This window comes from Miniopterus natalensis, chromosome 4, assembly GCF_054644295.1.
Source record: "Miniopterus natalensis isolate mMinNat1 chromosome 4, mMinNat1.hap1, whole genome shotgun sequence".
NCBI lineage: Eukaryota > Metazoa > Chordata > Mammalia > Chiroptera > Miniopteridae > Miniopterus > Miniopterus natalensis.
Window position 1 is genome coordinate 8156082 of NC_142084.1, and position 12483 is coordinate 8168564.

General features: G+C 46.3%; 1 protein-coding gene across 1 annotated transcript in view; it reads left to right on the forward strand.

Moving 5' to 3' along the window:
• The window catches only part of GFPT2 (glutamine--fructose-6-phosphate transaminase 2), a 28277-nt gene extending 16174 nt beyond the window's left edge, over positions 1-12103 (forward strand). Inside the window, exons 13-18 of the mRNA XM_016201511.2 lie at positions 1565-1722; positions 1873-1987; positions 5633-5760; positions 7151-7318; positions 9086-9247; positions 11240-12103. Coding sequence (XP_016056997.1) covers positions 1565-1722; positions 1873-1987; positions 5633-5760; positions 7151-7318; positions 9086-9247; positions 11240-11284 — 776 coding nt within the window. The 3' untranslated portion in view covers positions 11285-12103. The remainder of the gene's footprint in view (positions 1-1564; positions 1723-1872; positions 1988-5632; positions 5761-7150; positions 7319-9085; positions 9248-11239) is intronic.
• Positions 12104-12483: the final 380 nt, after the last annotated feature.

Consider the following 12483-nt stretch of genomic DNA (forward strand, 5'->3'; position numbering starts at 1 on the left):
TCCCCTCTCACTTGTCACCGTGAGCATCAGGTGGAACATCACCTGATGACTGTAATCTGCAGTGGTCTTTACATGTGTTATGCTGACTAATTGCACAAAGCTCTAGGAGGATTTTAAAAACATTTTAATTATCGAAAATTTCCAAGTCTTTATAAAAGTAGAAATTCCCACAAGGAATTTCCTAGTCTTAGCAATGATCAACTCAGCAGACCTTGTGTCATCGATACCCACGTGAACCCCTCCCCTCCACTGGGTTATTTGGAAGTCACTCTCAGACGTCGTGTTATTTCATCCATGAGTACTTCAGAATGTATCTTTTTCACAAAAGGAAGAAAACCTAACCACAAAATGGAAGCCATATTGAGAGTTCCAATGGATATTAGGCCTTCAATTTTGGATTTTTTATCCTATTTCACTGACAAGCTAAGAGGCACTAATACAGACACACCCACCATCCGGCTGAGCACTTTGTACCCAGGTGCTGCCATGTGACTTCAGTTGCCAACATTGTCAGTTTATGATCCATCCAAACCTAAAAATGTTTCATGACTTGGTGGGAGCCACTCACCAAAGAACAGAGGTGGATTTCATGTGAAAATAATGTCGTAGCTGCTCTTGAGTATCTTCACAGAGGGTTTTAAAGTTTCATTTTGTTTAGCCCTTTCCATTAAGTTAAAAAATACTGTACCAGAAACTGGGGAGCGAGGATGATGAAGATAGAGCTGTCCTGCTCTCCACCTCTGAGCCCCAAACCCTGTAGGCACTGAGAAAGGGCTGTGTGACACCCCGGTGTGCTAGATGCAAGTCTGAAGAGAAAAAGGGAAAAGGGATTGGGCCATAGAGTAGCACCAGCCTGCACTGCAGAAGCGCTAGGAAAGGCACAGCCAAGAGCAGTGGTTGAGCAGACATCAAATGAGTTTGATTTTATGGTCTGGATCCTATTTGATTTAGTTTGAGTTCTTTAGGATTTGGAAACACAGGGAGTCTGTGCTGGCTTATGCGTGAGCCAATGAAGTAGTTTTATTATAAAAATAATTTTTGTCCACATTGTGAGGCTACAAGAAGTGTTTTTCTTTATAACAAGATTTATTTGAGAAATGCCATTTGGGGACAGTCTTGCTTTTTAAATATTAAATTTCGGCACATTCTGAATAAGGCAGCTTAGAGCTATAGAAAGGGCATTGGGGCCCGAGCCCGCCCAGGTTGGTGCTGACTCCATCACCCACCGAAAGTGGCCTTGAGTGAGCAAGGCATTGATTCCCTCTTCTGAGTCCCTCATCCTCAAGGGGAAATGGGGACGATGGCCCTCATGGGACTGCCATGAGAGTCAATGGAACAGTGGGTGAGAAAGTGCTTGCCACATAAATAGCAGTGGAATCTTGAATCTAAGAATCAAGCAGCAAAATTATCGAGCATGCATTTTCTTTGTGGGCGCAAATTGGCTGTGACTGGACACTGATTTTTGTGTAAGAGTGGGGAGGAAATGAATGGGGGGCTGAGGGTTTGGGTGGGCAGAGCCATGCACCTGTGAACACACAGCTGAAGGGAAGGGTCTGTGTGGCAGGTGAGACCGCAGACACCCTCCTGGCACTGCGTTACTGTAAGGAGCGCAGGGCCCTGACCGTGGGCGTCACCAACACCGTGGGCAGCTCCATCTCTCGAGAGACTGACTGCGGTGTCCACATCAATGCAGGCCCGGAGGTCGGCGTGGCCAGCACCAAGGTAAAGAAGCTGTGTGCACCCTGGTGGGAGGGCCTCGGCTGGCGGGTGGATGGTAGGCCTAGGCCGAGGGGGGCCCCGGTGACCTGCCCCTCTCACGTGGCTGCCACCAGCACATTCGCCCCCTCTGCCAACATTGCCATTTCTCCACAGGCTTACACCAGTCAGTTCATCTCCCTGGTGATGTTTGGCCTGATGATGTCTGAAGACCGCATTTCACTACAAGATAGACGGCGGGAGATCATCCAAGGCCTACAGACGTTACCTGGTATGTTCCAAAATGACACTCCCCTTAACTTTCAAATCCCAGTGGGCTGTTCTTCCTGACTCACTGTTAGCGATGCTGTTAATCATACCCTTTTCCTCAAAACTTCCTCCTCTCCACTGGGCCAGGATTGAAGTCCACACTCCTCACCAGTCCCAGGAGCTCTGCATGCTGGGCCCCTGACCTCAGACGTCATCGACTTCCCTTCCCCCACCCTCTCTTGATGGGGGGGTCCTCACTCACCTTTGATCCTCAGGAGTGCCAACCTCTTTCCACCCCAGGGCCTTTGCACTGTCTCTTTCCTTTAGAAACCCTCTTCCTCTAGCTCTTCAAACAGCATATGGCTTCTTATCGCAAGTCCCAGCTCAAATGTCACCTCCTGGGACCCTCCCTGGCCACCCTAACTGAGGTCTCACTCCCCTGTCTCAACTCTATGAAATGTTAGCCAGTTTCGCTTCTTTTTTTTTTAATCCTCCCCCAAGGACATGTTTAGAGAGAGGAAGGGGGGAGAGAGAGAGAGAGAAACATCAATGTGAGAGAGAAATATTAATCGGTTGCCTTCTGTACACACCCCTCGACCAGGAATCACTGGCAACACTTCGGTGCACAGGACGACACAGTCAACCAGCTGAGCCACTCCGGCCAGGCCAGCCAGTTTCTTTTCTTTATAACACATGCTGTGATCCAAAATTACCTGTTCACCTATGTACTGGCTTGTCTTCCCCAACTAACACGTCAGCTCCCTGAGCACACAACCTTGTCACAGTCACTGCTGGATACCGGGTGCCTGGTCAGGGCAGGCATCCTACAGTAGGTGCGCAGGAAACAGCTGAGAAAGAGCACATGGCCCCGAGTCTCTTCCTGTCCCAAACCGCTCCCTTATAGTCTCACCAAACTCCTCTTTTGCTAGGCTCCATCTTCCGCAGTCGGTGAGATATACAGTGTGGCACAAAGTTGCAAGGTCTTTGGGCAGCACATGGTTTCATTCATTCATTCATTCACTCATTCACTGTACTCACATGTATTCTGGACCAGCTGCCCTGCCCTGAGGCCATCCTGGCACTGCCAGGATAAGCAGCAGCTCCTTTCCTTCAGCCCACTTACACTCTAGGGAAGGAGAGAGATCTCTTAGGTTTCTTTTGTGCAGCTCTCAGAGTATGAAATGAAAAGACCTCACCCCTTGGACAAGGCAGCCCTGGGTCCTCCCCAGGAGCCAGGGGCCGATCCCAGAGAGGGCAATGAGGGAAAGCCACTATCTAGCCATGCAAAGCCTAGGGATCTGAACCTGGCCAAGACAACATGCTGAAAATTTAGGGCAAGAAAAGCATTCTTAACTTTAAGCAGGTAGTAACCCTGCAAAAACAGGATTCTATCCTGATGTCTAAGTCAGCAGTTCTCAAGATGCGGCCCACAGGTCCTAGGGGTCTGCAAGACCTTTGCAGTCAAATCCATATTCATAGTAACACATTATTTATAATAAACAAGACGTATTTGCCCTTTTTGCCGTGTGCACATTTGCAAAGGCAGTGTGGCCACCACTGGCCCCTTCTTGCTCTCCACAGCAGAGGCACCACGCTCTTCAACCACCAGGCACCCAGCCTCACTTACGAATGCCCTCGATGAAACGGTAAAATGCGTTAGTCTCACTACATTGCAATGCTTTTTAATACTCTCTGTAACCAGTGGGAAGTATGGGTGAAGTACTTCTGCTGGACCCTGAAGCACGAGGGTTGTTCCAAAGAAAAGGGATTGTTTGAGTAGCACGCTGATTTGGGTATGTGGCAGGCATCTTCTCAAACATAACAAAGTTAGCCCAACACTTTGAGGAAAACAACTGATGGTATTTGTTACCAGTGGGAAATTTCCAGCCTTCAGCTGAAACTTAAGATTTAGGAAAACTGAGAGCTTGACCACAGCGCTTAAAGACATCTCTGATGAGATCGTGGTGATTTTAACAAATGTGATTTTTTTAAAAAATGTTTTATAATGAAATGTGTCCATTTGCGTAATTCAGTGAACCAGTAGTTTCCAAATGGCCAATGCGTGATGTTACAAAATCATGCAAGTATAAAAGATTCATTTAAATAAATGCAAGTTAGACCAACACGTTTTCATGTAACAAGGGAGGAAAAGTTTATTGATCTGATTTCAGATTCCATATTTACAACTACCCTTTTAAGAAATTGTTGCTTCTTATTTAGTGTAGTGTCAAAGAAGAACATTCACAATGATTTGAAAAAGCGATTTAAATATCTCTCCCTTGTCCAACTACAAATTTCTATGAGATCATATTTTCTTCCTATACTTTAACCAAAAGATCTTATCACAACAGATTGGATGAGGCAGCAGATATGAGAATCTGATTTTATTTCTAAGTCAGACATTAAGATTTGCAAAAAACGCCTGGCTGGGCGTGGCTCAGGGGTTGAGCATCGACCTAGGATCCAGGAAATCAAGGTTCAATTCCCAGTCAGGGCACATGCCCGGGTTGTGGACTTGATCCCCAGTGGGGGGCGTGCAGGAGACAGCTGGTCAATGACTCTCTCATCATTGATGTTTCTGTCTCTCTCTCTCCGTCTCCCTTCCTCTCTCCGAAATCAATAAAGATATATTTAAAATATATATATATTTGCAAAATGCAATGCTACTATTCTCACTGATTTTAAAAATATGTATATAATGGGATTTTTTGTTACTTTTATATAAATGAGTATCTTTAATTTTACCAGTTTCTAATCTGTTAAATATTGATATAACCCACAAAAACAAAGGCTTTTAGGAATTTGCAATAATTTTTAAGAGTTTACAGGAGTTTTAAGGCCAAAAAGTTTGAGAGCCATTGTTCCAACTTATGCTGGCCTTGTCTTCCGACGTGGCATGGGGCCTGGACAAGGGGTGTTGATCTGGAATGTCAGCTCTGTAACTGGCCAGTCTGGAATTTATTATTATTTTTTTAAATATGTTTTTATTGATTTCAGGGAGAGGAAAGGAGAGATAGAAACATCAATGATAAGAGAGAATCATTGCCTAGCCGGGCGTGGCTCAGCGGTTGAGCGTCGACCTAGGATCTAAGAGATCGGGGTTCGATTCCCGGTCAGGGCACATGCCCGGGTTGTGGGCTGCAGCCGATCAATGACTCTCTCATCATTGATGTTTCTATCTCTCTCCCTCTCCTTTCTTCTCTCTGAAATGAATAAAAAAATATATTAAAAAAAAAAAGAATCATTGGTGGGCTGCTTCCTGCACACCCCCCACTGGGGATCGAGCCCGAAACCCGGACATGTGCCCTGACCAGGAATCGACATAGGTCAACGCTCAACCACTGAGCCCCACTGGCTGGGCCAGCTTGGGATTTAGCCTCTCTGAGCCTCAGTTGCCTTACCTGTAAAATGGAACTAGAAATAACACTTACTTATCTTACATGCTCAGGAAAGTATGCACACAAATATGAATCGCCATCCCAATAAAATCCTGGCCCGTAACCCAAGTTATTTACCATATCCTAAGTTTAAAACCCTTTTAAATTAACTCAAGGAAGCCAAGTGTACTATGATGTGAGCCTTGTCTTATACACTATATTTTATTTTGTGAATCTTGGTCTAAAATCGGTATAACAGACTCTCCCCTTCTGCTGTGTGCATGACTTAGAGCTGATCAAGGAGGTGTTGTCACTGGACCAGAAGATCCTTGACCTCGCCCAGGAGCTCTACACGCAGAGGTCGCTCCTCGTCATGGGGCGGGGCTATAACTACGCCACATGCCTGGAAGGAGCCCTGGTGAGTCCTCTCTGCCCAACCTCCATTCCACCAGCACAGAGGAGCACAGGGCACTGGGCTAGAGTAGGGGAGCGCTGAGGGCCCATTGTCCACCATGCGAGGCTGCACTGAGCACCAGCTCACTACCAAGTGTTCTCGCCCTGGGAACATAAAGATAGGGCTCCCAATCTTTATTCTCCCAGGATAGAGGGGTAGGACACCCTTGGGTGAGCCCCAGAGGTATCAGCCTGTGTCAGGCTCCATCTAGATTAGGCCATTTATGCCCCACTAGCATCTTCTGAGAGATTGACAATTATTGTCCACAGTCTACCCAGGAGGAAACTGAGCCTCCAAAAAACTCATCTCACTCAAAATTACGTAGCAGAAGCGACTGACCTGAGATTCGAAGTCAGGTCTATGTGGACCTTGCTTTTTTCCCACTGCCATGAGCAGCCTGCAATAGGTTCACAAGAACCAGTCAGAGAATAATGGAGGAGCCTGACCACAGTGCTCCAACTTCCACATGCTTCCAATGAGGCTCTGACCCTTGCCAGAGGCAGTGGGAGCACGCTGCTCCTCGGGGCACAGTGAAGCAAGGCCTGGGTGGGGTGTGCTTTCAAATCCCCTCTGTGCCTCTGCCATCTTGGGGGCTCAGCTGCAGTGCCTGCATGCACTGGCGAAAGATGCATATTCAACTGCATCTCCAACTTAATCTTTGGAGGGAAAGGAGCTTTTATGCTGCTACTGGCCCAAGTCAGTGACCCTCAGTGATCACTTGGGGGCGGGCACCCCAGATGTCTGCAGCATTCACAGTGGAGCCACGCTTCTAACAGTGTTTCCTGACCCAAATAAATGGTTCCAGGGGAGGTGGGAAAGGTATTCGTCACTCTTACCAGTCCAGTGACAGGGGTTTAGTGGTAACACAGAATGGATCTTCCTGAACACAAGGAAAATTCCAGTAACAGTCCAGTGTGTGTGATTTTGTTTGATAGGTAAATTGGATCGACCCTTTGCAATTTATTAATGGCCTGGAACTAGGGAAGTGATTAATCAGAAATAATTGAATGGAAGCATAGCTAGACAGAATACAATTCCGTCATTGCAAATCCTAACTGTGGGAGGCCGTGCGGCCTGGGGAAAGCTAGATTGATGCTGACTTGTCCATCCAAGGTGGGTGGCTGTGCCGAGAGGCTGGTCTGGGGACACAGGCTGCATGCTGGGCTTTGTGTATGCGCTGGACAGCAGCTGGCCATCTCCCTTGGACCTGGCCTTGCCAGTTGCCCTCTGTGTTGTTGACTACTCCGTGCGTCCATCCGCCTTGTGGCCTTCAAGCTGATCCTCCCCTCTGGTTGATGTGCTCCAGCCCCGTGTCTTCCCAGTGTGACACTGATTCCACCTCGTGTTTTCCCAGAAAATTAAAGAGATAACCTACATGCACTCCGAAGGCATCCTGGCTGGTGAACTGAAGCATGGACCCCTGGCGCTGATCGACAAACAGATGCCCATCATCATGGTCATCATGAAGGACCCTTGCTTTACCAAATGCCAGAATGCTCTGCAGCAGATCACCGCGCGCCAGGTGAGGGCTCTCAGCTGGGCTGGGGCCACCTTTCTCCTCTCTTCCATACATGCCCACCTCAACCACTGTCTGCCAGCACTGTCTGTGCTTGGGTCCTGCCAGCGAGCAGGGATGACCACACACTCTCTCCTCAGCCCCTCATGAGTGGTACACATGTTCAGAAGGGCCTGGCCAGCTTTTGACCATGCCCACAACAGCTCCTTAGTGAGGACCCAGAGTGCCAGGAGCTGTCCTGGATCCCAAGCCAGGATACTAGAGGAAGTACTCCTGGTGGGAAGTCCTGAGGGCGGTACTGACACTCCCCACATGGAGTTAGATCATATTTCACAGGTGAAGGGCACTGTCCTCCACCAGACTGCTTTCACTCCAGACACCAGCTGCAAGTTCAGGGGTTCTCAGGTTACCCACACTTCTGCATTTCCTGATAGTCCCTCAGGTTCAGCAGTTCCCTAGATTGACTCATAAAACTCAGGAAAACACTATATGACTGTTACAGTTTTATTATGCAGGATAGAAATCAGGGTCAGCTTTAAGAGATTCATAAGGCAGCGCCCCAAAACACCAAGCTTCCATGGCCTCAGGACGCTTCCCCTCCCTGCACGGCAGTGAACATCACCAGCCTAGGAGCTGCCTGAGTTTCCAGCTCCAGGGTCCAGAGCTTTTATTGGGGTTTCATTATGTAGACACAATAGATTGCATCACTGGCCACATGATTGAACCCAGTTTCCAGGACCTCTTCTGTCCCTGGAGGTCAGGTCAGGCTGATATCCTGTGGCTCAAAGCCCCAACTCTAACTACTCGGTCTGTCTTCCTGGCCCATTCACCCCCATCCTGAAACTATAGTTGGGCCCACCATGAGTCACCTCATTAGCATCAACTGAGGTGTGGTCCAAGGGGCCCAGCGTGGAAAACAAAGACACTTCTATCACTCAGGAAAGCCCAGGAGTTCAGAGGCCCTCTCCCCGGGGCCAGGGACAAAGACCAGCCAAAGTCTTTATTAAACTGCAGCTGTCCGGAGGTGGGGGGGCTGTGAGGTTCCCATCTGACAAGGCGCTTGAGCCAGCTGCTGCCACTCCTGGTTCAGCATGGTGGTCAGAGAGAAGTGGTAGAACACAATCACTACATTTGTTGCTTAAAACCTTCCAGTGGCTTCCAACAAACTACAGTGACCTCGAGCCTGCATTATCCAACCCCTTCCTTCTGTTTCCACTCATGACAGCACCTTCCTGCCTCTGAGCCTTGGCGCTGGCTGCTTCCTCTGCCCCGCATGTCTTCCCACACACCTCCAGAGAGTTGGCCTCTCTGCTTCCAGGTCTCCCCTTTTTGGAGGGGCCATCCCAGACTTCACCAGTCTCCCCCAATCACATTACCCTATTTTATTGCCTTTGTGGCACTTGCCTGAAGTTTGTTACTTACTGGTTTTCTTGTCTGTTTTTGTTTCCCACCACTCACCTATGAGCCCCATTAGAGCAAGGAGAGGATGTTCCCTGCCCTTTGCAAGGAACATTGAAGCCACTCAGAAATGGGTGCTGAGTGAGTGAAGCCAGGAGCATGACCACCCGGCCAGGGAAGGGAAAGAAACTCACCAAAAAGCATCAGAAACACTTTGTCCTTTCCATGAGTCATACACAGCACCTCACCCATAATTCCAGCAAAAACAAAAGATCACTGTCTTCATTGCAATAATGTTGATCTCAAAAACAAGAATGTGAGGGATGCTTCTTTCGGAGACGATCTGCATTTTGTAACCACTTTTCTCTGCTTTAGGGTCGCCCGATTATTCTGTGCTCCAAGGACGACACCGAGAGCTCCAAGTTTGCGTATAAAATGATTGAGCTGCCCCACACGGTGGACTGCCTGCAGGGCATCCTCAGCGTGATCCCCCTGCAGCTCCTGTCCTTCCACCTGGCTGTTCTCCGAGGATATGATGTACGTCTGGAAACTGCTAACCCAGAAAAGGGCAGAATGTACCCCTAGAACTCTTTTATGTTTTTAAATACTTATTTGGTGTGTTGACTAAAAAATAATACCGACTAGGTGTTTCATCACCAAAAAGGATTTATTTGGGGGGAAAAGAAAGAGTTGCAACCCAGTGATGCAGACATGGCAAGCCACGTGCCCCCTTGTAGCCCGTGTGCCAAGATGGATGGGTACTTATAGAAGGGAAAACGGAAATTAAGGGGAAGGGAAGTTAGAACCACAGAGCTTTATTATAAACATAGAGTCCTCCCTGCAGGCTTCTTGCATGTAGGGTTCTTGTGATTACCTAAGAGTGTGAGAGCTTCCATAACCCTAGCTCCTCGCACGGACCCTCCCAACTGATTTGTTTTCTTAAAGTTCCAGTTAGTCTTTATCAGGTGTAAATATTCAGAGGATAAATATATTCATTTAAAAAATATATATATATAATATATAAATATATATATAAAATATATATATATAATATATATATATATAAAATATATATAAAAATAACTCTTTTTAAAGTAACTTACACCCCCTGAAAACAGCTTGAGAACTGCAAGATGTATAAAGGCCATACCATTAAACCATCAGCTCATCACCCAGAGGCAATGTTAATAAGCAAATTCAGTATCTTATTCCAGTCCTTTCCTTGTGCATGTGAGTTTTTAAACATTTTCCAAGATTATATCAAGGGTGAAATTTTACATCTTCCTTTTTGATATGTTATGAGTATTTTCTCACATCTTGAACTTGTTGCAAGCAACATTTAATCACTGCATAATATTCCATAGCAATCTCATAACGTGGATTTTAACAATTACTCAGCCAATCTTCTATTATTTAGAGTGTTTCTCATTTTTCAGAACACCTGCATAAATAGCACCTGCAGTGAATGAACATCTTTGTACACACATCTTCATCCCACATTTAAGATTTGTCCTCAGTCTAACATGAGTTAACATTTTGAGACTCTTAACATATATTGTCAACTTATGTTCTAGAAAAGAACCAATTTATGATCTTACCAGCAAGTGTATAAGAACACACAATCTATTGTGCAAAGAAAGAGGAACTTGATTATAATTTATCCTGAGAAGCGTTAATAAATACATAACACAAAAAACAATATAAGAAACACCTGATGGTGCACATGTCATCCAGAAGTGACATATGCTAACATTTTGTCCTATTTCTGTTTTAAAACATTACTATAGCCCGGCCAGGCGTGACTCAGTGGTTGAGCATCGACCTAGGATCCAAGAGGTCACAGTTCCATTCCCGGTCAGGGCACATGCCAGGGTTGTGGGCTCGATCCCCAGTTGGGGGCATGCAAAAGACAGCTAATCAATGACTCATCATTGATTTTATCTATGACTTGTCATTGAACTTGCTGCAGGCAACATTTAATCATTGCATAATATTCCACCACAATCTCATAACTCATCATTGTTTCTCTCTCTCTCTCTCCCCCTCTCCCTTCCTCTCTCTGAAATCAATAAAGATATATTTAAAAACAAAAACAAAAAAACCCCAACATTACTATAAGTTAAATAAGGCATCTCAGATAAGGTTGAGGCCACTTTATCAGCCATCCTGTCACAACCCCCACCGTACACTGACAAGTCTCATGGGTTTAGTGCATATCCTTTTAAGAAAAGTGAATATTTAACAGTACAATTTGGGCTGTCTTTGAGGGCATCAATCATATCCTTTTAATAGTGCTACTGCTTAAAACATATCAGGTGCAAAATAAATGTTTATTGAATGAATCAAACATACAGCTAGTTGAAGTTTCTGGAGTAAGGAACCACCTCCAAGACGCAGGTCTCAAGGGAGCCCATGGTGGAGGTGAACAGGAACACAGCCTCCTTTTCAAGTACACTGATAATAGGCTTTACAATACAGCCTGTTGCTGAGCTCTGCGGGATTCTGAGCAGTTCTTTTTTATCATTTTAGGTTGACTTCCCCAGGAATCTGGCCAAGTCTGTAACTGTGGAATGAGAAGAACATGAGGAGACCATCACCACGTTTAATCTGGTTCCAGACTGTCCCAGTGAGGCCATTCTCATCTCCTAGATCCCAGTAGAGCTTGACAGCTTCCACGTGCCTTGTACCCAAGAGCTTTGCTTATGGCAGATACTGTTTCTCTGTGTCCTGAAGTCACCAGCGGGGAAGGGACTCATTGTTTACATGGGGATCAGAGCGGACTTTTCCACCACCGTGCAATATATAGCTCTTTTCGAGTAACTGTGAACCTTTTTTAATCAACACTAGTTTTAAAAAACAAAATATTTATAATGACAATTGTATAGCTTTTAAGTTATTTTTCTAGTATGTGGCTTTCTGTAGCTGCGGTCATGCCCAGACTGTGCCCACGGCCACCCAGTGCCCCCAGTCTCCTGTCGGGCGGCATTCAGCTCAGATGTGAGCACAAGGCACTGCCTCTGACTCTTTTCTCCTTTCCCTTCCTCTCTCGGCTGCTCCTGAATCCAGTCTCGACGTCAGGGAAGCTTCCCGGGCTTCCCCCACCTCCTGTAAGCCCTGTTGGAATCTCAGCTTCCTTCCATGGTTACCTCCTGTCTAAATTCCTCCAACTCACCCACTTTCTTTTTCATCTGACCATGGTTCTTTTTAAGCACAGGCAGCATTTTGGTCCTTGCTCTTGCCCATAGTAAAAAGGGCTGAAATGTCTCATGCGAGAGAGTAGTTTCAAGTGGGTTCCCTTGCCCTCTATTTAAAAGCGTGTACAATCAAAGAACTATGCAATTTTAAGACAATAAAGACAGTACACATTTTTGTCCTGTGCATTTGGATTTCTGTTCATCTCTTTCTGTGTGCTTGGATTTTGAGGGCTCCTCAAAACGGGACTAGGCCGTGTCCGGTGGGAGCACACCCGCGACCTGTGTGCTTCCAGTATGAAAATGATGGTTTTACAGGAAGAAACAAAATGTGGGAGATTTGGGAGTCTCTACTCAGAGTCCACTAAACAACTGTTGGAGGAGGTTGAGCCACGTGATAATGCTTGAGATGGTTGCCCAGAGCCTGAAGACAGCAGCCAGGGGTGAAACTCAAATTTGTACTTTTTCCCCCCTGGTGACCCTATTCTACTCATCGATTCTATTAGTGCAATCAGGCAGGAAAGTAGAAAGCTGGAGACAGAGTTCCGAAGGCTTGTGGGGTCGGAGTTTAGGCTCTGTGAA